Below are 27,246 nucleotides of genomic sequence, written 5' to 3' on the forward strand. Positions count from 1 at the left end.
ATATACTGTACTCATTTCATGCATTATATTAGACAATGTAAAATTCACACAATGAGCTCGCTGAGCCACATTAATTCAGCAGCTAATCAACTGCTTCGATAAAGAAATTCTGCACAAATCTAGTCCCTCAGCTCCAGCTTTTAACAGTTGTGTCAAAATGCTATCCTATCTTTACTCTTCAGATGCAAACAGACCAGATGTGCATTCACAACAATTCCTGCTTTTTGTTTGATTTCCAACATTTGTAGTTTCCGTTTCATCACCGACGCACCGTGACTCCACCTGCAGGGGGCACTGCAGCAACTCGCCAAGGCTTCTTCGACATAAGCTAGAAGGACAAGGCCAGCAGGTGCATGGGAACAACACCAGCTCCAAGCTCCCCTCCAAGATGGAAATACATCAGCCGTTCCTTCATCGTCGTTGGGTCAAAATCCTGGAACCGCCCCCCCCCCCCCCTACCTAATGGCCACTTCATCACACGGACTGCAACGTTCAAGAAAGCGGCTCACCCACCGCCTTCTCATGGGCAACTAGGGATGGGCAATAAATGCTGGCTTTGCTAGTGACGCCCATGTGTCAAGAATGAAGTACTGCAGGCTTCTAGTCATCTCTCAGGGAGGGGGTGATGGTCCTTTCAACACTGCAGGGTTAAAACTGTTTTTAGTGCATTTATACTATTTTGGAATTGGCTTGTGCACAAAATATACTCATTCTTCATACCAGTAGTGTCCAAACGGTATGTCTATGGATAACATAGGAATGTACAATATTTATAAAACCATCTATACCTATTAATATCTGTGCTTATCTCCTGTCACTTTTTTTTCTCCTATTATAAAATTAGTATGTCCACACTTATAAATGGAAGCTGTCTGTGTAAACATGTCACGCTGCAGTGACACCCTCCCACCAGTAGAGGCACTGCAGTGCCACCACCTGCAAGTGTAATTACAGGATGACAAGTTTCCCCAGGCAGTTTCCAGGATAAATAGAAATAATCACAGAAAATCATGGAAATAGAAAAGCAAGGACACATTGTACAACTTTTAAATGGGGACTGAATCAAATCCGTACACCCTATCCAATTCCCACCCTTGCTCTTAAAAACTCCCCAATGTGGCTATCTGCTATTATTCAGTTTCCCAACCCCACTCTTTTAATCCCACATTCATGTTTTCCCCCACTCCATTCGCCGTCCCAATATTTTTTTAAAAATCCTTTTCTACACTCGTTTTGTCTCCTCTCCTTTTTAAAAAATAATTTTTAAGCAAAGCGTTGTTTTGGTCTGGAACGTGCTGCCTGAAAGGGCGGTGGAAGCAGACTGAATAGTAACTTTCAAAAGGGATTCAGATAAATACTTGTAAAAGGAAAAATGTTCAGGGCTATGGGGAAAGAGGAGTGGAACTAATTAGACACTTCTTTCAAAAGAGATGTCACAGCATGAAGGGCCGAATGGCCTCCTTCTGTGCTATGTGATTCTAAGAAATCAAATATTCCTTTCCCACAAGCCACATTGTCTCAACTAAGGCAACAGATGTCACATTGGAACCACTTCCTTTCAAAAAGCCATACCTTCTCACTGGTCATGGGAGATGTGCTAGTTATGGGCATAAACCAAAACCGAGATGTGTCCCATCACACCTCAGGCATCGCACATACAAAATATCTCAGAAAGTGAAAGGCCAGCCACTTCTTTCTGACCTCAAGACAACAAAACTGTCTGACCACAGGAAGGCGCGGCAGTTAGGGGATGTGACCTTAAAGGAACGCTCTAAGTTACACTCAGCTCTATCGTACCAAAAGAAAAGAATTGCATTTCTACAGTGCTTTTCACGACCGCAGGATGTCTCAAAGCCAATGAGGTGTTTTCTTTAAATGTCGTCACTGCTGTATTGTCGGAAATATGCAGCCAATGTTGTGCATAGTAAGCTCAAACAAATAGCAATGTGATAATGTGTTTTGTGATGTTGGTTGAGAAGATAGATATTGGCTTGGACACAACATAACAAAACACTGCTTTACACAGTATATTTGTAAAGGGGAAGAAGAAGGGGGGGAAGGAAGGGGAAGGGGAAGAAGAAGGGGAGGAAGAAGGGGAAGGGGAAGAAGAAGGAGAAGAAGAAGTGGGGGGGGGGGAAGGGGAAGAAGGGGGGGGGGGAAGGGGAAGGGAACAGCAAATGGTCTGACATCCAATGATCAATACCACGGGAGATTTGCTGGTGACGTTTAAATAAATGTATCTATTGATCTTGGATAAATCTCAAGCCGCTGAGATTGTACGAACCTTGCTGTTCAGATTATTGACCAATGAGGATACAACGCTTGGAACAGAACCTCCAAGTGCACAATATCCAAACAGGAGCAACCAATAGAGTAAGAAAGATCCAACGGTGAGCTGGATACGACTGCAGCCCGGACACTCCAGCAACAAACACTCCCTCAAACACTGCTCCGGTGATGAAAAAGGAGTACAGGTACCAGGCTGTTCTGACTGGAAAGGATGGCTGGGATTAGGTTAAACACTTTTAATTTGTGGCTCCGGTTTGAGAGATTGAGAGATTTTTGTGAAGAAAGGGCATTAAGGGTTAAGGAACAGAGACTGTTAGGTAGAGTTAAGATACAGATCAGCCACGATCTAATTGAATGGTGGAACAGGCTCGAGAGACGGAAAGGAATTTTTATGAGGGTGAAAGGTCTGTACCTTCCCAATTCCTTCCGGAACTCGGAGCCTGAGAGAGCGGAGAGTTCAATGTTCAGTCTATATTAGTATGCTGATCTCCATCAGGGTCATGATAAAAACATCGCAATTGGCAGCAGCGTTTCTGGGCTTTGGAGGGGTGTGGGGGAGGGGGAGGGTTGGAAGAGAAGAGCCACAGTTATCACTTAAGTCATTACACAGTAACTCCTGCTGGAAATGTGCATGATGTGGATGACAGAATCACAGGAGGCCGCCAGTCAGCCCATCATATCTGTGCGGGCTCTTTGAAGGAGCTTTCCAATTAGTCCCACTCCCCCCGCTCTTTCCCTATTGCCCCTACAAACTTAACTTTTTCCAAGTGCAAATTACTACTGAATCTGCTTCCATCACCCTTTCAGGCAGTGCATTCCAAATCTCGCTGCGGAAATAAAGAATTCTCATCTCCTCTCTGGTTGTTTTGCCAATTATCGGAAATCGGCTTCCTCTGATTACCAACCCTCCAGACATTGGAAACAGGTTCTCTTCAGTTACTCCATCAAAACATCTTTTGATGTTGGTGAGACAACAATTGGGCTCTGCTGCAATACAACATCTACTTGCCTTTATCTAGCGCCTTTAATGTCATAAAACATCCCAAGGCACTTCACAGCAGTGTCATAAAACAAAATTTGACACCGAGCCAGATAAGGAGGAATTAGGGCAGGTGACCAGGTCAAAGAGTTGGTTTTAAGGAGCGTCTTAAAGGAGGAAAGAGAGGTAGAGAGGCAGAGAGGTTTAGGGAGGGGAGTTGCAGAGCTTGGGGCCCAGGCAACAGAAGGCACGGCCACCGATGGATGAGCGACTAAAATACCTTCCAAAGTTAAATAGGTACCCAATATTCATCATTCAGGCTGATACATGAAGAACTTGGGCAAGGTAGCCTCATGAATCAATCAATGATAGCCAGTCCCACGAAATTGAGGAAGACTTGCTTCCACTCTCAAAATGAGTTCTCAGGTGACTGTACAGTCCAATATGGGAATTACAGTCTCTGTCACAGGTGGGTCAGACAGTGGTTGAAGGAAAGGGTGGGTGGGACTGGTTTGCCGCACGCTCCTTCCGCTGTCTGCGCTTGCTTTCTGCAAGCTCTCAGCGACGAGACTCGAGGTGCTCAGTGCCCTCCCGGATGCTCTTCCTCCACTTCGGGTGGTCTTTGGCCAGGGATTCCCAGGTGTCGATGGGGATGTTGCACTTTATCAAGGAGGCTTTGAAGGTAGCAGAGGGCAGTTGGTGGCCGTGGAACTGTATCGCCACAAGAGTCACATCTTCAGGGAATGGAGAAGGAGAAAACCAGAGGGATGGGAACATTTATAAAAAGAACTGATCCATTTGGCAATAGATAAATTGACGGTATGCTGGAGCCTGCTTACTGGATCCAATGACTTGGGCATCACATGATCGTAAAGTCATATGATATATTAAGACTATGAAGCAGACATGAATGAGAAACAGCCACTAACCCATCCATTGCACTGCAATACCCAGAGTCTTGTTCAGGACCCATTGATATTTTTTCTCAATTTTCCGATCCAAAACATGTATCGAAACTTGGTTAGACCACACAGTTCTGGTCTCCATATTATATAAAGGATCTGCGGCACTGGTGCAAAAAAAAGATGATACCAGGTTACATTCATCAGCAAAGGCTGAACAGACTGGGACTCTTGTCTCTCGGAAAGAGAAGGCTGGGTGGTGACCCGAGATATCTTTAAAAATAAGAAGGAGTTTGATAGGGTAGACGTAGAGAAGCTTCCACTTGTGGGGGCAGACCAAAACTAAGGGTCATCAATATAAGACAGTTATAACACATCCAATAAGGAATTCAAGAGTAGCATCCTTACCCAGAGAGAGATTAGAATGTGAAACTCACTGGAGACACTGGATAACAGTAGTTGAGGTGAACAGCAAAGCTGCATTTAAGGGGAAGCTAGACATAGAAACATAGAAAATAGGTGCAGGAATAGGCTATTCGGCTCTTCGAGCCTGCACCACCATTCAATATCATGGCTGATCATTCACCTCAGTACCCCTTTCCTTTTGTCTCCTTGATCCCTTTAGCCGTAAGGGCCATATCTAACTCCCTCTTGAATATATCCAATGAACTGGCATCAACAACTCTGCGGCAGGGAATTCCATAGGTTAACAACTCTGAGTGAAGAAGTTTCTCCTCATCTCAGTTCTAAATGGCTTACCCCTTATCCTTAGACTATGTCCCCTGGTTCTGGACTTCCCCAACATCGGAAACATTCTCCCTGCATCTAACCTGTCCAGTCCCGTCAGAATTTTATATGTTTCTATGCGATCCCCTCTCATCCTTCTAAACTCCAGTGAATACAGGCCCAGTCGATCCAGTCTCTCTTCATATGTCAGTCCTGCCATCCCGGGAATCAGTCTGGTGAACCTTCGCTGCACTCCCTCAATAGCAAAAACGTCCTTCCTCAGATTAGGAGGCCAAAACTGAACAATATTCCAGGTGAGGCCTCACCAAGGCCCTGTACAACTGCAATAAGACCTCCCTGCTCCTATACTCAAATCCCCTAGCTATGAAGGCCAACATACCATTTGCCTTCATTGCCTGCTGTACCTGTATGCCAACTTTCAATGACTAATGTACCATGACACCCAGGTCTCGTTGCACCTCCCCTTTTCCTAATCTGCCGCCATTCAGATATATTCTGCCCTCATATTTTTGCCACCAAAGTGGATAACCTCACATTTATCCACATTATAATGCATCTGCCACTCGTTTTCCCACTCACCTAACCTGTCCAAGTCACCCTGCAGCCTTTTAGCGTCCTCCTCACAGCTCACACCGCCCCCCAGCTTAGTGTCATCTGCAAACTTGGAGATATTACACTCAATTTCCTCATCCAAATCATTAATGTATATTGTAAATAGCTGGGGTCCCAGCACTGAGCCCTGTGGCACCCCATTAGTCACTGCCTGCCATTCTGAAAAGGACCCGTTTATCCCGACTCTCTGCTTCCTGTCTACCAACCAGTTCTCTATCCACGTCAATGTATTACCCCCTATACCATGTGCTTTAATTTTGCACACCAATCTCTTGTGTGGGACCTTGTCAAAAGCCTTTTGAAAGTCCAAATACACCACATCCACCGGTTCTCCTTGTCCACTCTACTAGTTACATCCTCAAAAAATTCTAGAAGATTTGTCAAGCAGGATTTCCCTTTCATAAATCCATGCTGACTTGGACCGATCCTGTCACTGCTTTCCAAATGTGCTGCTATTTCATCTTTAGTAATTGATTCCAACATTTTCCCCACTACTGATGTCAGGCTAACCAGTCTATAATTATCCGCCTTTTCTCTCCCTCCCTTCTTAAAAAGTGTTACATTAGCTACCCTCCAGTCCATAGGAACCGATCCAGAGTCGATAGACTGTTGGTAAATGATCACCAATGCATCCACTATTTCTCGGGCCACTTCCTTAAGTACTCTGGGATGCAGACTATCAGGCAGTGAGGATTTATCGGCCTTCAATCCCATCAATTTCCGTAACACAATTTCCTGACTAATAAGGATTTCATTCAGTTCCTCCTTCTCACTAGACCCCTTAGTATTTCCGGAAGGTTATTTGTGTCTTCCTTCATGAAGACAGAACCAAATTATTTATTCAATAGATCTGCCATTTCTTTATTCCCCATTATAAATTCACCTGAATCTGACTGCAAAGGACCTACGTTTGTCTTCACTAATCTTTTTCTCTTCACATATCTATAGAAGCTTTTGCAGTCAGTTTTTATGTTCCCAGCAAGCTTCCTCTCATACTCTATTTTTCCCCCTCATAATTAAACCCTTTGTCCTCCTCTGCTGTATTATAAAATTCTCCCAGTACTCAGGTTTGCTGCTTTTTCTGGCCAATTTATATGCCTCTTCCTTGGATTTAACACTATCCTTAATTTCCCTTGTTAGCGACGGTTGAGCCACCTTCCCCGTTTTAATTTTATTCCAGACAGGGATGTACGATTGTTGAAGTTCATCCATGTGATCTTTAAATGTTTGCCTATCCACCGGCAACCCTTTAAGTATCACTCGCCAGTCTATTCTAGCCAATTCGCGTCTCATACCATCGGAGTTACCTTTCCTTAAGTTGAGGACCCTAGTCTCTGAATTAACTGCGTCACTCTCCATCTTAATAAAGAATTCTACCATATTATGGTCACTCTTCCCCAAGGGGCCTCGCACAACAAACACACGAGGAAGAAAGGACTAGAAGGATACAGTAATCGGTTTAGAAGAAGGGAAAAAAGTCCACGCACAGGCATCTTCCACCCTTCAGTATGTAATTCAGGACCTCGAATGTCAGGTCCCTCATTGAAACACCTATGAACTCATCCCTTTTTGGTGTGGAAGCAAGTCATCCTCGATATGAGGGACTGCCTAATACTATACTATACTATACTAGATGAAGAAGGGTGGGAGGAGCCTGTGTGGAGCATAAACACTGGCATAGACCAGCTGGGCAGAATGGCCTGTTTTTGCGCTGCAAATTCGATGCAAAACTAACGTCTCTCTTTGCTGAACCGGAGATGGAACTAACTGATTTTGGCTGCTTCAACTGACTCAGTATTTAGTACATCAACTGGTAGACTTTATTTTCTGTCAATGTGCAAGCATGAAGGAGCTATTCATGTGTTAAATTTAACTTGCTGTCTCCTCAATACATTCTCATCATTCTACATTTTCAAACATATAGCAGAAACTTAGTTCGAAGCCAATCGTTGTTGCTAAATGCTACCCCCAGGTCACATACTAATCATCAGCTAGGATAGGCCCTTCACGGGGCCTTCAAAACGACGGCTCTTAATCCGTCTGCCGGAGACACAGGCCAACAGCTGCCAACAAAGGGTGGCAGCCTTTGGTCATTCCTCACTAACATTCCCCTTTACGTGCTGCTGGAAAGGGAAAGGAGGACGACATTTAACCCGGCCACTTAGCGAGTAAACCGACAACTGCGGATTTCAGGTTTAGCCAAGAACCACCAATCTGATCAGTTACCGCATCTCCTTGGGCCAATGAACTCTCCCTTGCCACGCACTCATGGGCATCCAATACAGGTTCAGACAGCCCACTGAATGAATGAATGAACCAACGATGGCTCAGTGGGCAGCACTCTCGCCTCTGAGTCAGAGGGTCGTGGGTTGAAGTTCCATGCACAGACTTGAGCACAAAAAAAACTCTAACCTGACACTTCGGTGCAGTGCTGAGGGAGCACTGCACTGCAGGAGGTGCCGTCTTTCAGACGAGACGTTAAAACCAGATCCCGCTTGCCCTCTCAGGTGGTTCTATTTTGAGGACGAGCAGGGGAGGTCATCCCAGGTGCCCTGGCCAATATTTATCTCTCAAGCATCACTAAAGAAAAAACAATGGTGAAATGCTCGGAAGAAGTGCGACATATGGAATGGATTCTTTATGGAGGACCCCACAGTACAACCTGAAGGATCAAACCTTCCTCGCAAACAGTGGACAACCATCGACCGCCACAGAACCGGTTACGGTGATGCTGCCACCTTCTCCATCAGTGGAAGATTAAAGCATCCCCATGTGTCTGGGAGCTCCTAATCAGACCCTCAAGCACTGCCCTCAGAGGTAATTTGCAGGCAGCCTACAAAATATTCATGCTGTTACACCGGGTGCTTTGGCCTGGGTGACGTTTGAATTGCTCGGCTATTACCATATGAAAGAAGACAAAAAAAAACAGATGATCTGGTCATTATAACATTACTGTTTGAAAGACGAAGCAGTGTGCAAATTGGCTGCCGCGTTTCCTACATTACAACAGTGACTACACTCCAAAGTAGTTCATTGGCTGTAAAGCACTTTGGGACGTCCGGAGGTCATGAAAGGCGCTATATAAATGCAAGACTTCCTTTCTTCCAATTCCAGTGTCGTGCATCTGATGTTCTACAGTGTTTCACTCAAGTGGCAAGTCTTCGCCTGAACCAGAACAGTGAGTGTCAGCAGATTGCTTGACTCTGGACACCAGCAATGGTGAGCCCAATTATGTTCCCATCCAATGCCAGCAAAAAGGGGGACAATTTTAACCCTCCTCGCTCAGCAGAAAGCTGGCGGGTGGGCAGTGAAAATCGCCCTGGCTCTGAAAGCTGCCATGATCGCAACATCTGCAATTTTAACCTGCTCTCCTGAGCAGGCAGCGAGGACAGGCGCCTGGAGCCAACAGGGTCCTTCTTTGCGAATGCTGCAGCCCGATGACATCATTGAGGCCCGACTGTAATTTTAACTTGGGACTGATCGGGGAATCCACCTGGAGTTAAAATCGGGGCCCCGAGGTTTCAGTAGGTATTACCCTACCGCCCCCGCCCTCCTCCCACATCAGTAGGGAATCGAATACGGCCAAGGTGATCTCCTGGACTAGTTTTGATCGCCTGGATGGGTTGGAGAGGAATTTTCCCAGTTTTTTTCCCCCCCCAATTGGCCTGGGATTTTTTAAATCAGTTTTTTGGCTCTCCCAGGAGATCACGTGGCTCCAGTTGGGCTGGAGTGTAGAATGTTTCGGTGCAAAGAGTGTCGCAGTTGTGTGGGGAGGACTGGTTGGGCCTGATGCTCTTTACCTTTCCGCCATTGTTCATGGTTCATAGATTTATCTGTAACCTTCAGGGCTGCTGACCGAGGGCCGTGCGGCTCTTTGTCGGACACGATGGGCCGAAATGGTCTCCCCTTCTGCGCTATAGATTTCGATGTTTCTATCAGCCTAAGGATTCTGTGGCCAAATAAAACACCTCGATCACCACTCCAGACGAGACCTTACTCAGCACAATCTTCAAACTGCACTTTCTCCACACTCAACTTCTTCATTACAGAGGGGAATGTATACATTCTGACAAAATTAATTCCCATGCAGTTTCCGCCCGGCCTCTCCTGAGACATACATTGATCCTCCACGCAGGTTACTTTGTCCATCCACAGCGTACTTAGAGTGCCAGCTTGCTCATCGACAGGACTGATGGCAACACCACTGTCAACTCCAGTTCTGTTTTTCCTTTGTCAAGAGCAGTAAAGGTAGATTGGCACCCAAGTCCCCAACCTTTTCCTATTTCAGGGAGGACGGACCAGCAACTTGAATCTGTAGAAAATCCCTTAGAAGTCATTTGTCTGTGCCGGTGTTTATGATCCAAACGAGCCCCCTCCCACGCTTCTCCTCCCTACAGGAAGAGATCCGGGGCGGGGGGGGGGGGAAGAGAGGAAAAGGTGAAACCAAAACATGGTGAAGGAGATGAGTTTTAAGGGGACCTGGAGGAGGACAGAGAGATGTAGCAAGGCAAAGCAATTTTAGCGAAAGAGTTCCAAAGAACAGGAAATTAGTGATTGAAAGATTGGCCTCTGATGAGGGAAGAGCATCAATCCTGAATCGCCTGCCGCTCAGGCAAGGCACAAGAGGGCTTCTCATTCCTCCAGATCTTCAGGAGGGGACAGTCCCCAATTTAACCCTATTTGAGGGCCAACAGCAGTGAGTTACTGGGGGAAAAGGTCAGACGCAGATAGTTCACCCAGTTCATACATTTGCATTGGTGACCAAAGACAAGTAGAAAGACTTGCATTTATATAGCGCCTTTCACGACCACCGGACGTCACAAAGCGCTTTAAGAACTTAAAAAAAAAAGGAGTCGTCGGCTATTTGGCCCCTTGAGCCTGCTCCGTCATTCAATAAGATCATGGCTGATCTGATCTTGGCCTCAGTTCCACTTCCCTGCCCGCTCCCTATAACCCTTCATTCCCTTATCGTTCAAAAATCTGTCTATCTCCAACCTGAAATATATTCAATGGCCCAGCCTCCACAGCTCTCTGGGGTAGAGAATTCCAAAGATTCACGACCCTCTGAGTGAAGAAATTCTTCCTCTCATCAGTTTTAAATGGGCGACCCCTTATTCTGAAACTATGCCCCTAGTTCTAGATTTCCCCCACGAGGGGAAACATCCTCTCTGCATCTACCCTGTGAAACCCCCTCAGAATCTTATACGTTTCAATAAAATCAGCCAATGAAGTACTTTTGAAGTGTAATCACTGTTATAATGTAGGAAACGCGGCAGCCAATTTGCACACAACAAGCTCCCACAAACAGCAAGGTGATAATGACCAGATAATTTGTTTTAGTGATGTTGACTGAGGGATAAATACTGCCCAGGACACCGGGGATAACTCCCCTGCTCCTCTTCAAATAGTGCCATGGGATCTTTTACATCCACCCAAGAGGGCAGTCGGAGCCTCAGTTTAACGGTATATCTAAAAGACAGCACCTCCGGCACTCCCTCAGCACTGCACTGGAGTGTCAGCTGGATTTATGTGCTCGAGTTCCTGGAGTGGGACTTGAACCCACAACCTTCTGACTCAGAGGTGACTGTGCTACCCACTGAGCCACAGCTGACACTAACAGGTAGCATAACATGCAAACAAATCTCATGGAGTATATCTCCAAAATGGTAACTTGGAGCCCCAGCATGCCGATATTCCAGCCGTAAGGCAGAGTACAGGAGTAAAAACTACTGCTGGTAATAAAATACAAGCAACGTTCGCAGGTCATTCAACTATCCATCGTTACAATGGCAGCATTAGCCAGTGTTAACACCTCCATTATTTAACGAATGACGCAGTATCATAATGGTGCTGAATTTGCTGTCGTAATAACGGTGGGTTCAATGGCACACGCCATTATTAACACAGAAACATAGAAAATAGGTGCAGGAGTAGACCATTCGGCCCTTTGAGCCTGCACCACCATTCAATATGATCATGGCTGATCATGCAACTTCAGTACCCCATTCCTGCTTTCTTTCCACACCCCTTGATCCCTTTAGCCGTAAGGGCCACATCTAACTCCCTTTTGAATATATCTAACGAACTGGCCTCAACAACTTTGTGGTAGAGAATTCCACAGGTTCACAATTCTCTGAGTGAAGAAGTTTCTCTTCATCTCAGTCCTAAATAACGTGTGAATCATCCAGCAACTTGTGGTGGAGAAGAGATTCAGCGCGAGCTGCAAGTTGGCACAAGTTGCTGGACGATTTGCTCGGCTTCGCGGAAATGGCAGCGTGCCCTCAATCGCGCCGTGAGTTTCCAGAAGTTGCCGGATTTGTGCATTAACCGCCAATTGAACTTGTCGCAGAAAGTTAGGGCTGGTACTTAACAGCACAAGGACCTTTTTAAAGATGAGATTTATGTTCCTGCAATGCCAATCAACCTCTCCAGCCCAGAAAGGGAACAAGTTAAACTGTGGAATCTCTTTCCTGCAGGTAGTAAAAAGTTTTTAAAAATGTATAAATTTTACTTTTATTTCTTACTTTTTCTTTTGTCTTTTTTTCCCCCCTCTCTCTTAATCCAATCTTTCTGTCTCTCTCTTTATTTCTCGTTCTGTACCTGATTTGACTCTAATTCACCCCGTTTTTTTCCCTCGCTGATTCCTCTGTTCCTAATCATTGGTTCAGGAGATAGGCTGTAGGTCGTTATCAGCGTGCACTTCCAGCAACTTACAGGGCAGACGTTTTTCCAGCCGAGAGGGTGATTGATAAAGCCTAACTAACGGGGGCGCACCCAGAGATGCTCTGCTCCAGCAAATTCTGGGCCATTAAGCATCTCCTGAACCCATGACCTCTACCACCTGGAAGGACAATGGCAGCAGGCGCATGGGAACACCATCAAGTTTCTCTCCAAGACACACACCATCCTAAGTTGGAAATACATGGCCGTTCCTTCATTGTCGCTGGGTCAGAATCATAAGAACATAAGAATTAGGAGCAGGAGTAGGCCATTTCGCCCCTCAAGCCTGCTCCGTCATTCAATGAGATCATGGTTGATCTTCTACCTCAACTCCACTTTCCCCATATCCCTTGATTCCTTTAATATCCAAAAATCTATCACTTTCTGTCCTGAATATACTCAAAAACTGAGCCTCCACAGCCCTCTGGGGTAGAGAATTCCAAAGATTCACCACCCTCTGAGTGGAAATTTCTCCTCAGCTTAGTCCTAAATGGCTGACCCTTTATTCTGAGACTGTGACCCCTGGTTCTAGACTCCCCAGCCAGAGGAAACATCCTCCCTGCACCTACCCCTTCAAGCCCTGTAAGAAGTTTGTATGTTTCAATGAGGTCACCTCTCATTCTTCTAAATTCTGGAGAATATAGGCCTAGTCTACTCAATCTCTCCTCATAGGACAATCCCCCCATCCCAAGAATCCTGGAACTCCCTCCCCAACAGCACTACACAAGTACCTTCACCACACGGACTGCAGCGGCTCACCACCACCTTCTCAAGGGCAGTTAGGGACGGGCAATAAATGTTGGCCTCGCCAGCAACGTCCACATCCCATGAACGAATAAAAGTGATCCCCGCTCATTATCAGCAAGAGTAATTTCTATCCTGTAGTAATTTTTGGAAGGGCACCGAGAATTACCATCTCCTATTCCTTTGGGATAAGGAAAATGGCCAGCACAGTATGGAAAGAACACTTTATGGCGATTAAGTTCAGCAAATCTTCATATTTTCCACTTACATTCTGTTTTAGGGCAAATCACAGTATTCCAGCTGCAACAGTTATGCTTGCTGAGAGGGAAATCGGGCCCCAGGTCTCTTCTCAAGTGGCAACGAGCACGCCCGTGATAAACTTCAACTGTGACATCTGTACATCGATCTCGCTAAATGTAGCTACAGTTTACATATCATTTCCTGCTGCTTGTGGAACGTTCCCTCATACAATAGGTTCTTGTCATCCACTGTTCCTCTTGCAAGCTCACTTCAGCAAACTGCAGAGGGTAACCCTTTCCCTGACCCACAAGCTTGTGGACTCGAGCCCGACTCCAGAACTTAAGGCATGTAAATCTTATTTTCAGATAAGCCCTCGAGTTGAGGCGCTTATTCTGGCACGAACTGAAACTCGGTAGAGATATCTGATAATCCCCAACAAACAGGTTAACTACTCAATCATCTCACTGATGTTTGTAGGTTCTTGCTATGCGCAAAATGGCTGCCGTAATTGCCCGCCCAACACAAACATTTTGAGCAACGTGATAATGCACTATATACATACATAGCCTACACACGCACACGGAAGACTGATCACTCTACTGGAGGGCTGTTGTTGCCTATGGAGCTTAGTGTATTACAAACCTTAAATCGCTGGAGAAATATCACCAACGATGTCTCCGCACGATCCTGCAAATTCCCAGGGAGGACAGATGCACCAATGTTAGTGTCCTTGACCAGGCCAACATCGAAGCACTGACTACACTCGACTAGCTCCGCTGGGCAGGCCACACTGTCCGCATGCCTGACACAAGACTCCCAAAGCAAGCGATCTACTTGGAACTCCTACACGGCAAGCGAGCCCCAGGTGGGCAGAGGAAACATTTCAAGGACACCCCCAAAGCCTCCTTGATAAAAATGCAACATCCCCATCGACACCTGGGAGTCCCTGGCCAAAGATCACCCTAAGTGGAGGAAGTGCATCCGGGAGGGCGCTGAGCATCTCGAGTCTCATCGCCGATAGCATGCAGAAATCAAATGTAGACAGCGGAAAGAGCATACGGCAAACCAGTCCCACCCACCCTTTCCTCCAACCACTGTCTGTCCCACCTGTAACAGAGACTGTAATTCCCATATTGGACTGCTCAATCACCTAAAAACTCACTTTTAGAGTGGAAGCAAGTCTTCCTCGATTTCGAGGGACTGCCTATGATTAAAGTATTACAATTACAAAATACGCAGAAACAGGCCATTTGGTCCATACTGGTGTTTATGCTCCACACCAGATTCCTCCCCTTCTACCCCTCTTCATCTAACCCTATCAGCAGAACCTTCTATTCCTTTCTCACTCATGTTCTTACCTAGCTTCCCATTTAGGGCTGAGATGAGGAGAAATTTCTTCACTCAGAGGGTGATGAATATTTGGAATTCTCTACCCCATAGGGCTGTGGAGGTTCAGTCTTTGAGCATATTCAAGACAGAGATCGATAGACTTTTGAATATTGTGGAAATATATTTTTATGTAAGCTGATACCACACGGTATTTTTGTGCCCTTTGCAATATATAACACAATGGAGTCCTGGTCCTTCCAGAAATTTCTGCATAAAGCAGTCGGCTTGCATAAACAGCTAAACCTGGCTTGAAATGGCAGATGTCTCCTAGCTGTCTGGTGGCTAAGTCCTGCTGAAGACAAGTACCACCCATGGTGCTCTCCTATTGTCTATACGGCATCAGTTCCACTCCACCCCACCCTTTTCAAATACTCAAAGCACCAGCCATTATCTCTTGTAGAGACCTTATCCATTTGATGCAAAAAGATAACTGACCAGGAAACTGGACCATCCTGACACAATGCAAGGCAGGTAATAGCTCATTACCACACTCTCATCGAGTAATGGCCGGCTGGCCAACTAATAACCCTGAAAAAAGGAAATATCTGGAAACCATGTCAGGACAAGGATGTAGTAATTAACTCTTTATCTGTATTCACTGACTGCGAGACAGAGCCAATACATAGGGAGAGGCCATAACTTGGGTTTTACTGTATAAATCTCATATGAAATTGTACCATTGCGGAGATGTTCACTTAGCCATTGACTGAGTGTGACCTTTCCCTTGCTAGCAAGTAAATTAAAGAAACTTCTGCCGGAGCTGAAGGTGTCTGAGTCGTTTATCGGGAGTCGAGATTTCGACAATATTAAGGGAATCAAGGGATATGGGGATAGTGCAGGAAAGGGGAGTTGAGGTACAAGATCAGCCATGATCTCATTGAATGGCGGAACAGGTTCGAGGGGCCGAATGGCCTATTCCTACTTATGTTCTCCTTAAATGCATCAATGCCTTTCATGTCAGTCACTCCCTGTGGCAGCAAGTTCCACATTCTCACCACTCTCTGGATAAAGAAGTTGCTCCCGAATTCCTTATTGGGTTTATTAGTGACTGTCTTATGTTTACGGCCCATGGTTCCGGTCTCGCCCGGAACTGTACCCCAAGCAGGAATCAACAGCTCCCGGAGAGGGAGGAGAGAAACCGGTGCCTTGGGGGGTGGGGGGTAAGAGAGGGGGAGAGAGATTCTGAACAAAAGCAAAATTCTGCAGACGCTGGAAATAAAAACAGCAAAAAAAAAGGCCGGAATCACTCAGCAGGTTGGGCGGCTTCCAGTTCTGATGAAGGGTCGCTGCCCCGATCCGTTGACTGTGTCTCTATCACCACAGAGGCCGTCTGACCTGCTGAGTGTTTCCAGCATTTTTGCTGTTCTTATTGAAGAGATTCTGAAAACTAGTTAAAACACCAGCAGCAGCCACTGCTGGGTGATCACAATTTAGCACCAATGTACAGGTTTCTGTAAAACAGCTTTATATTGGGGCAGAAATTCCGAGGAGGGTTTCCCACAGGTAAATCCAGAAAAAAATAGAAATAAAATGCGCTCCACAGCTTGACAGATGATCTGCATCTCGGGAGCGAGGACATTTGCACGTGGAAGTTTGGGCTATTTACCCATATCCTGCACAGCAAATGTCCTCAAAACTCTTGCGGTTGAAGAAACAGGTGCATAGCCTACTTTTACAGGCATAAGAGTTTAAAAACATAGAAAAAACATGATTAAAATAAAAATTTTAAAAACACATTTATGTTAAAACTCTATCGGCTCAGGTAATGTTATTTTAAACCCTAACCCTAACTTTTTAAAAATTGGGATTTTTTTTTCTTTAAAAAAGTGTAACATTTTTAATTTCTATTAGTTTATTGTGTGAGGTGTTTTGTTTAAATGTTTTATGTAGTGTTTGTGCATTTTGGGCTTTTTCTCATTCATTGTAATAGGAGTTTCGTAACTTACTCCAGCTTGACAGATCGGAAAAGCCAGTTTTCAGCATTGTGCGCCCAAAATCAGCTTTTTCGATGCCTTCCCGGGTCTGTAGAAACTTCGTACGGACCCGGGGCATCGGAAATTCTGGGCCAATGTATTCCACTTGTCAGAGTGCGATGCGAACTTAACACTGCTAAGAGAGAGGGTACTACTGTCCCAGATTTTTTTTTTATCCATTCATGGAATGTGGGCATCATTGGCAAGGCCAGCATTTATTGCCCATCCCCAATTGCCCTCGAGAAGGTGGTGGTGAGCCGCCTTCTTGAACCGCTGCAGTCTGTGTTCACGGGGTTGGGGGTAATATATTAGCATGGATAGAGGACTGGCTAACTAACAGAAAACAGAGAGTCATGGTTCATTCTCGGGTCAGCAATCAGTAACCAGTGGGGTGCCGCAGGGATCAGTGCTGGGACCCCAACTATTTACAATCTATAGTAACGACTTGGATGAAAGGACTGAGTGTAACGTAGCCAACTTTGCTGACGATACAAAGATGGGAGGAAAAGCAATGTGTGAGGACACAAAAAACCTGCAAAAGGACATAGCCAGGCTAAGAGAGTGGGCAAAAATTTGGCAGATGGAGTATAATGTTGGAAAGTGAGAGGTCATGTACTTTGGCAGAAAAAAAAAATCGAAGAGCAAGTTATTATTTAAATGGAGAAAAATTGCAAAGAGCTGCAGTACAGCGGGACCTGGGATTACTTGTGCATGAAACACAAAAGGATAGTATGCAGGTACAGCAAGTGATCAGGATGGCCAATGGAATCTTGGCCTTTATTGCAAAGGGGATGGAGTATAAAAGCAGGGAAGTGTTGCTACACCTATACAGGGTATTGGTGAGGTCACACCTAGAATACTGCGTGCAGTTTTGGTTTCCATATTTACGAAAGGATATACTTGCTTTGGAGGCAGTTCAGAGAAAGTTCACGAGGTTGATCCTGGGATGAGGAGGTTGACTTATGAGGAAAGGTTGAGTAGGTTGGGCCTCTACTCATTGGAATTCAGAAGAATGAGAGATGATCTTATCGAAACGTACAAGATTATGAGGGGGCTCTACAAGGTGGATGCAGAGAGGATGTTTCCACTGTTAGGGGAGACTAGAACTAGAGGGCATAATCTTAGAATAAGGGGCCACCCATTTAAAACTGAGATGAAGAGCAATTTCTGTCAGAGGGTTGTAAATCTGTGGAATTTGCTGCCTCAGGGAGCTGTGGAAGCTGGGACATTGAATAAATTTAAGACCGAGATAGACAGTTTCTTAACAGATAAGGGGTTATGGGGAGTGGACGGGGAAGTGGACCTGAGTCCATGATCGGAACAGCCATAATCGTATTAAATGGCGGAGCAGGCTCGAGGGGCCATATGGCCTACTCCTGCTCCTATTTCTTATGTTCCTATGTGTGGTGAAGTTGCTCCCAAAGCGCCGTTAGGGAGTTCCAGCGACGGTGAAGAAACGGGCGATATGTTCGAGTCAAGATGGTGTGTGACTTGGAGGGGAACTTGGAGGAGATGGTGTTCCTATGCGCCCGCTGCCCACATCCTTCTAGATGGTGGAGGTCGCGGGGTTCGAGGTGTGCTGCCAAAGAACAACATCTGCCATGGTGCTATCTTAGGCCTCCAGGAGAGTGGAACCAATTAGTCGCTGATTGGAAGCTGATTTGGAAAATGAAGACCAATGGGCCTGCAGCAGACCAGAGGCAACGGCCGACATAAAATGACAATTCTGCAGTCAGAGCACAGAGCCTAGGAACAGACACTGAGCTGGTGCAGTAAATCACGATGTAAATACACTGATCTGGCTCCCAGCACTTTCGAAGGGAAAAAGGAGGTAGTTGTGGTTCCACTGCTAAATCAGCGGACTCCGTGGCTGGCCTCCCCCCAGGAAGGTCAGTAAATTTATATGGTCACTGCGTAAGACTCGCGTGCCGGGAGTTGATGGCGAGGGTACCTTTCAGTGGCACTGGAGAAGGTGCAAAAAAAAAAAAGAGATTTACAAGAACGATGCCATAATTGAGAGGTTACACCCATCAGGATAGACTGAACAAGCTGGGAAGCTTTTCTCTAGAACAAAAAGAGAAGGATGACCTAATAGAGTTTAAAATTCGGAAGGGGTTCGATAGAGTAGACGTAGAGAAGATGGAAAATTACACAAACTAGGGTTGTATTCCCTGAACTTTAGAAGGTTAAGGGGTGATTGAGAAGGTTAAGGGGCACTTTGATCGATGTATTCACAGTATTAAGGAGAACAGATATGGTAGATAGAAACTATTTCTGCAGCTTCCAGTTCTGATAAAAGGTCGTTGCCCCAAAACAAATGCCTTTAGCCCATATCCCTCAATAGCTTTGGTTAGGTCACAGATCAGCCTCGATCTCATTGAATGGCGGAACAGGCTCGAGGGGCTGAATGGACTCCCCACAAGTGAAACCATCGGAACAGGGAGGCCAAAACTAGAGGTCATAAATACAAGTTAGTCACTAATAAATCCATTAAGTAATTCAGGAGAAACCTCTTCACCCAGAGAGTGGTTAGAATGTGTAGCTCACTACCACAGGGAATAGGCGTGGCGAATAGCACAGATGCATTTGAGGGGAGGCTGAATAAGCACGAGGGAGAAAGGAATCGAGGGATATGGTAATATAGAGTTAGATGACGAGGGGTGGGAGGAGACGTGTGGAGATTAAACACATGCACACACTAGCTGGGCCGAATGGCCTGTTTCTGTGCTGTAAACTCCACGAGTTAGTGATCGCTGGGTTGAAAACCCCCAACAGAGGTCAAGAGGTGGGAGACTGGGAGGACACAGCCAGAAAAGAACCAAGACAGATGGGCAGAGCTGGGGTATTACAGAGGATAGATCTATGAGACTGTGGGACGGTGAGCAAGAGACAGCGAGCGAAAAGCCAGGGCAACACTTCACTGAAAACAAAGAGAGGCGCAAAGTCCGACAACAGCCAAGAAGAGACGGCACAACAGATACGTAGGTTGAGGACAGGAATACAAAGACACCTGTGTAGTGTTACTTGCCCAGCTTGTTATTCACTAAACCAGAGCTCACACGGGCTTGTCTGGGCAATTTAAGAAGCTTTTACATTTTAGCACAGTGCAAAGCAGGTCCCGGCTGAGCCAAGGAAACACACCTTCCTCCAGCCCCCAACCATTTTTAACAAAGAGGGACCTGAAGGCAGACTCACAGACCCGGGAACAAGAGCACGACGGCACAAAGCCCCCAGGTCGCGAGGTAACTGTACAACTGTAATAGAATCAGAGAGCATAGGAGGCGGCCATTTGGTCCATTGCTTGTGTCGGCTCCCTTAAAGAATTAGCAACTAGTCCCACTCCCCCTGCTCTTCACCCACCCCCGCCCCCAGGCCCTGCTAATTTTTCCTTTTTAAGTATTTATCCAATTCCTTTTGAGAGTCGCTGTTGAATCTGCTTCCAGTACTCTTACAGGCAGCGCATTCCAGATCGTAACAATTCGCTGAGTAAAAGGAATCCAATTCTCCCTCAGGCTGTTTTGGCAAATTTCTGGTTACCAACCCTCTACCCAGCGGAATCAATTTCTCACCATCTCCCCATACAAAACCTTCAACACCTCGATTATAAACATACCGTATATATATATATCTATCATCATCATAGGCAGTCCCTCGAAGCGAGGATACTTGCTTCCACGCCAAAAAGGGATGAGTTCACAGGTGTTTCAATGATGGACCTAATATTCCGGATCCCGAACTACATCCTTAAGGGTGGAAGATGCCTGTGTGTGGATTTTTTTAACGTGGGGTGACCGTTGCACACCAGCCATCACACGGGCTTGACAGAGCTAGGTCTTGGTCCAGTGGAAAGGATTAACCAAGACGACTGGAGACCAGTTCTGCTGTACGGACCTCGTGCGCGCACACATATCGCAGTGTGGGCTGGCCCGTGCTGCCCCTGGGCCCTCGGCTCTTCTGGGCCCCAGACTCACGCCTCTCTTGGGTCCTGGTCACTTCCCTCTATGGACTCTTGCCGCTCCTTCGCCCCTCTTGCTGTACCTGCCCGCGTTGCAATCAGTGACCTGGCTTCGCAGCCGTCGCCCTCCTGCAGCAGCACGCGCTGCTCCCTGCAGTGGTATACTGCCGCACGCTGCTCCCTCCAATGGCCCCGGCCTGCTGATGGTCTTGCAGGCCAGGACCGCGACGATTTCCGGGCCGGGCCACACGCTGCTCCCTCCAATGCAGCCTTTCAATCACGTGGACATCTGTGTCCATTCTCATTCTTTTTGCTATATATACACACACACTTTATATATTCATATATACAGCAAACGAGCCCAAGATGGGCAGAGGAAACGTTTCAAGGACACCCTCAAAGCCTCCTTGATAAAGTGCAACATCCCCACTGACACCTGGAAGTCCCTGGCCAAAGACCACCCTAAGTGGAGGAAGTGCATCCGAGAGCATGCAGAAATCAAGCGCAGGCAGCGGAAGGAACGTGCGGCAAACCAGTCCCACCCACCCTTTCCCTCAATGACTGTCTGTCCCACCTGTGACAGGGACGATGGTTCTTGTATTGGACTGTTCCGTCACCCAAGGACTCACTTTTAGAGTGGAAGCAAGTCTTCCTCGATTCCGAGGGACTGCCTACGATGATGATATACATATACATATACAAATATATACATACACATACATACAGATATCTCTATCAGTGTTTCAAAAACATTTGTTCACGGGATGTGTGCGTCCGCTGGCATGGCCGGGATTTATTGCCCATCCCTAATTGCCTCTCGAGAAGGTGGTGGTGAGTCACCTTATACAACGGAGTGGCTCGCTGGGCCATTTCAGAGGGCATCCAAGAGTCAACCACATTACTGTCGATTTGAAGCCACAATAAGGTCAGGACAGCAGATTTCCTCCCCTAAAGGACACTAATGAACCTGATGGGCTTTTATAAAGTAGTGCCATGCTCACCATTACTGATACTAGCTTTTTAGTGATAGATTTACTTAATTAACTGAAGTTAAATTTCCAGATGCCAGTGGTGGGATTTGATCACATGTCTCCAGATCATTGGTCCTGGCCTCTGGTGTATAAGTGTCAGCTGTTGCTCAGTGGGTAGCACCCTCGCCTCTGAGTCAGGGACTTGAGCACAAAAAATAAATCTAGGCCGACACGCCAGTGCAGTGCTGAAGGAGTGCTGCGTTTTTCGGATGAGACTTTAAACCGAGGCCCCGTCTGCTCTCTCAGATGGACGTCAAAGATCCCACGGCACTATTTCGAAGAAGTGCAGGGGAGTTCTACCCGGTGTCCTGGCCAATATTTATCCCTCAATCAATATAACAAAGAAAAAACAAATTATCTGGTGATTATCACATTGCTGTTTGTGGGAGCTTGCTGTGTGCAAATTGGCTGCCGCGTTTCCCACATTGCAACAGTGACTACACTCCAAAAGTACTTCACTGGCTGGAAAGAGCTTCGAGATGTCTGGTGGTCGTGAAAGGCGCTATATAAATGCAAGTCTTTCTTTTTACTAGTCTAGCAATGTAACTTCTATGCGACCATTCAGTCCACACACCGCACTTATTAGAAGACCACACGACTGGAATGCGTCTGTGCCGAGATGGTTTGTTGGGTCCTCTCTGCCACAGCCATTTCCTTTGGCAAGGTCTAATTTTACAACTAATTTGCTTTTCAATTTCGACGAAGTGTCAAAGGGGGGAGGCCCACCAAACCCACGTCCGTCATCTGTGAGGAGTAAACAAGCAACACGTGGAAGCGCAGCAAGCTACGACCAAAGGCAAAACACAAAACTTCGACAGCCGCCAACGACAGACGCAAAATAAAAAACGAAAATGCCGGAAAAACACTCGGCGGGTCAGGCAGCATCTGCGCAGAGACAAACAGAATTAACGGTTCAGGGTCGATGAGCTTGCGTTCAAAACTCTTGATGCTGACCGACCTGCTGAGCGTTTCCAGCATCATCTGTTTTTAGTTCAGATACTCAACATTCTGTTTTCCCGACAAGATACACGAGCGGCGTCAGAAAAGTTCCAGCGACCGTTTATGTCGATGCCTACGTTTTTATTATCAGAACTTTCAAAAGGGATTTGGGTCCATACTTGAAAAGGAGAAATTTGCAGGGCCACAGGGAAAGAGCTGTGGAGAGGGACTAATTGGATCGCTCTTCCAAAGCATCAGCACAGGAACGATGGGCCGAATGGCCGCTTTCAGTGAATCATCGAAATTTGCAGCACGGAAGGAGGCTATTGGATAGGCTGGGTTTGTTTTCTTTGGAACAGAGGAGGCTGAGGGGAGACCTTATTTAGGTGTATAAAATTATGAGGTGCCTTGATAAGAGTGGATAGGAAGGGCCTATTCCCTTCAGCAGAGAGACATCGATTTAAAGTAATCGATTTAGAGGCAACAACCAGGGGACATCGATTTAAAGTAATTGGTCAAAGGTTCAGATTGGATTGCAGGGGAAATGTTTTCACCCAGAGGGTGGTGGGGGTCTGGAGCTCACTGCCTGAAAGGGTGGTAGAGACAGAAACCCTCATCGCATTTAAAAAGTACTTGGACATGTACCTGAAGTGCCGTAACCTGCGGGGCTACGGACCAAGAGCTGGAATGCGGGATTAGGCTGGGGTAGCTCTTTTTCGGCCAGTACAGACAGACACGATGGGCCAAATGGCCTCCTTCTGTGCCGTAAAGTTGTAAGATTTTATCATTTGCTTTGTCGCTCTGTAGATGGTACCTGCAAGACTGGGGGGATGCACTCATCTGCTCCTGACTCAGCCTCTCCCTCACCTATTCTGGACCCCGCTTGCCTCTCTCGGGCTCAGGGTCCCAGTAGCGATGCCGACGGTCTCCGCTAACCACATGATGGTATTGGTCACAATCGACCCCAGACAAATCGTTTCAGGAGAATGCTCACTACGGCTAACGAGGAAGAACTTGCATTTATACAGCACCTTTCACATCCACAGGACATCCCAAAGCCCTTCGCAGCCAGTTAACTGCTGCTGAAATGTAGTCACTGTTGTAACACTGTCGGGAAACACGCCAGCCAATGTGGTAGTGACCAAATAATCTGTCTTTTCTTAAAGTGATGGCTGTCGAGAAGTAAATCTTGGCCAGGGCACCAGGAGAAATCCCCTGCTTTTCTTCAGATAGCGCCATGGGATCTTTTAACATCCAGTGAGGGGGCTTCGGTTTATCAGAAAGATGGCACTCTCTCAGTTCTGCACTGAAGCATCAATCGAGATTATGTCCGCAGTCTCTGGAGTGGGGCTTGAACGCACAACCTTCTGACCCTAATTATCGTCTGAGCCACGGCCAACACCAAGCAATGTTATCACGACTCCACAACCTGCTTGTTCTAAACCCCTCCGTCCACGCCCAAGTTCTTCCTTCTGTGATGGCCATGGGTATCTGACGTCCAGTCGTGGCTCAGTGGGCAGCACACTCTCGCCTCGGAGCCAGAAGGTTGTGGGTTCAAGTCCCACCCTAGGGACTTGAGCACATAATCTAGGCCGACACTCCAGTGCAGTGCTGAGGGAGTGCGGCACTGTCGGAGGTGCCGTCTTTCGGATGAGACGTTAAACCGAGGCCCCATTTTCCCTCTCAAGTGGACGCGAAAGATCCCACGGCATGGGAGTTATCCCTGGTGTCCTGGGGACATTATTTATCCCTCAATCAACATCAGGAAAAATAGAACAGATTATCTGGTCGTTATCACATTGCTGTTTGTGGGAGCTTGCTGTGCGCAAATTGGCTGCCGCGTTTCCCTACATTACAACAGTGACTGTACTTCATTGGCTGTAAAGCGCTTTTAGACATCCTGAGGTTGTGAAAGGCGCTACATAAATGCAAGTCTTTCTTTACTTCAGCACATATCTTGCAGGAGACTGCATTGCGTGCCACCTAAAGTTTTATTATATTTGTAGCAAATACCATCAACAACCTGTAGCGAGCAAGTCAGCAGTGGCTCGGGGTTAAGGTCAATCGAATCCCTCTGATCTCAAAATGATACAATTAAAAACATGAAAACAATTGAACGCTTTCCAAAAAAAGTGATTCCCATTATAGCCACCCATATAGTCACCACTACGGTCATCATCATCATCATCAGCGGTCCCTCGAACGAGGATGACTTGCTTCCACACGAGTTCATAGATGTTTCAATGAAGGACCCGTGTTCCAGTCCTGAACTTCAATTGAAGGGCAGAAGATGCCTGTGGGTGGATTTTTTTAACGTGGGGTGACCGTTGCACACCAGCCACCACACGGGCTTGACAGAGCTGGGTCTTTATCCAGTGGCAAGGGTTAACCAGGACGACTGGAAACCTGCTCTGTTGCACGGACCTAGTGCGCGCGCATATCGCAGTGTGGGCGGGTCCGTACTGCCCCTGGACCCTCGGCTCTGCTGGGCCCTGTACCCTCATTCACTGCACCTCTACCCACGATGTTCCAGGGCCCGGCGCTCCAGCTCTATTTATAGCCCCGACCTGCGGTGGTGTTCTCACACAGGTCAGGGCGGCCCACCATGTTTCACCACTATAGTGGAAGCTCGATGGGACTGCCATTTAAGTTGGGACAGTGAGCGTCGGGAAGGCAACAGAAAAGCAGCAGTAAGGTTCGCCGAGTTGGGCTGGGAGCGAGGATAACATAAATACATCATTTATATAGCGCCCGCCTTTCAAGACCTCAGCACAACCCAACCCGCTTTACAGCCAATGAAGCGCTTTCAGAACTGTCGTCACTGCGGTAATGTAGGAAACGTGGCAGCCAACTTGGGCGCAGAAAGCAATTGGTATGTTGGCCTTCATTACAAGAGGATTCGAGTATAAGAGTAAAGGGGGCTGAAATTTCCCCTTTCGATAAGGCCTCTGGCCGCCATTTTAGAAATTGCCCAACCTCAGGAGCGGAGCGGTGTCCGGTACCACCGTGCCCGTTTTCCCGCCGCGGTGTGCACGCGCCGACCCCTTACCGACCTGCGGGGACCCCTCTCGCAAAATTTACCCACAGCAGCACCCCCCCCCCCCCCCCCAACAGCTTCTGCTGTCGGTACAACAGGCAGCTTGGCAACCCCCTCTTGGTGCCAAGCCACTGGGGCCCGGCCGACATCCTACCTGGTGGCCCAGTGGACCTAACTGAAATGAATGCCGAGTTCGCAGTGGCCCTCCCCTTTAACTGAAGGGGTGACACGTTGTGGCGCGCCATCGCGATGACATCACCAGCACCGCGCTGATGACTGACAGTTGCAGACACTCCGCCCCGCCCCCCCCCCCACTTCAGCCCCGCTAGTGATCACCAATGCGTTCCCCACTCCCACTTCCGCCCCCATGATGATCCACTTCCGCCCCGCTGGAAAAAAAAAACACCCCGAGCTGAATTTCGCCGGATAGGCCGCCGCAGAACACTTCAAAAATGGTTGGTGTGCCCAGTTTCTGGCGGAGGGTAATTTCTAACCCAAGATGTCTTACTGCAATTATATGGGGCCCTGGTGAGACCACACCTGGAGCATTGTGCAGTTTTGGTCTCCTTACCAAAGGAAGGATATACTTGACATAAGAGGGAGAGCAACAAAGGTTCACCAGACCGATTCCTGGGATGGGGGATTGTCCTATGAGGAGAGATTAAGTAGACTCGGCCTATATTCACTAGAGTTTAGAAGAATGAGAGGTGATCTCATTGAAACATGCAACATTTTTACAGGGCTCGACAGGATAGAGGCAGGGAGGATGTTTCCTCTAGCTGGGGAGTCTCAGTCTCAGAATAAGGGGTCGGCCATTTAAGACTGAGATGAGGAGAAATTTCTTCACTGAGAGGGTGGTGAATCTTTGGAATTCTCTACCCCAGAGGGCTGTGGATGTTCAGGCGTTGAGCATTTTCAATACACAGATCGATAGATATTTGAATATTAAGGGATTCAAGAGATAAGGGGATAGTGCAGGAAAGTGGAGTTGAGGTAGATCAGCCATGATCTCATTGAATGGCGGAGTAGGCTCGAGGGGCCGAATGGCCTACTCCTGTTCCTAATTCTTATGTTCTCCCATCAACCACCATCAATATCCTGGGGGTCACCACTGACCAAAAACTTAACTGGATCAGCCACAACTCTTTTGGAGTTAACAATAAACATGTAAATCATAAACTTTAAATCGTGCCCCCCGATCCGGGGGACACTCCAAACATTTCCCAAGGCCCTTTTTTTAGGTTTTTTGGGGGGTTTGTGTGTTTTTTGTGTGTTTTTTGTGTGTTTTTTGTGTGTTTTATTTGGGCTCTAGAACCATAATTTACAAATGCCCCCTATAAAAGGGGAGGGGGACACTAAAAACCCAGCAATTAAAACAAATTAAACTTTAAAACATATAAAATCAAATTAAAATTTGGTTGCCGGGCGTGATGATGCACTCCAGTCCCTCCGGCGCCCACCTCTCGCGGAAGGCCGCGAGCGTACCGGTGGACACCGCGTGCTCCATCTCCAAGGACACCCTGGCTCGGATGTAAGAGCGGAAGAGAGGCAGGCAGTCAGGTTGAACGACCCCCTCGACCGCCCGCTGCCTGGACCGGCTGATGGCACCCTTGGCCGTGCCCAGGAGCAGTCCTACGAGGAGGCCCTCGGACCTACCCGCTCCCCTCCGCACAGGGTGCCCAAAGATCA

The 27,246-nt window shown here is 47.0% G+C and overlaps 1 protein-coding gene across 3 annotated transcripts in view; it reads right to left on the minus strand.

The window, feature by feature from the left end:
• Positions 1 to 27,246, minus strand: part of LOC139228545 (spindlin-1-like) — a 200,287-nt gene that overhangs the window by 142,452 nt on the left and 30,589 nt on the right. For 2 of the 3 annotated variants that reach the window (XM_070859641.1, XM_070859645.1), the window contains exon 1: positions 9,330 to 9,382. The exons of the other annotated variant lie outside the window; for it this stretch is intronic. In XM_070859641.1, the coding sequence (XP_070715742.1) occupies positions 9,330 to 9,340 (11 nt within the window). In that variant the 5' untranslated portion in view covers positions 9,341 to 9,382. Of the gene's footprint in view, positions 1 to 9,329; positions 9,383 to 27,246 lie in introns of those variants that run through there. 3 annotated transcript variants of the gene reach the window in all.

The sequence above is a fragment of the Pristiophorus japonicus genome, chromosome 18 (genome assembly GCF_044704955.1).
Source record: "Pristiophorus japonicus isolate sPriJap1 chromosome 18, sPriJap1.hap1, whole genome shotgun sequence".
NCBI classification, from domain to species: domain Eukaryota; kingdom Metazoa; phylum Chordata; class Chondrichthyes; family Pristiophoridae; genus Pristiophorus; species Pristiophorus japonicus.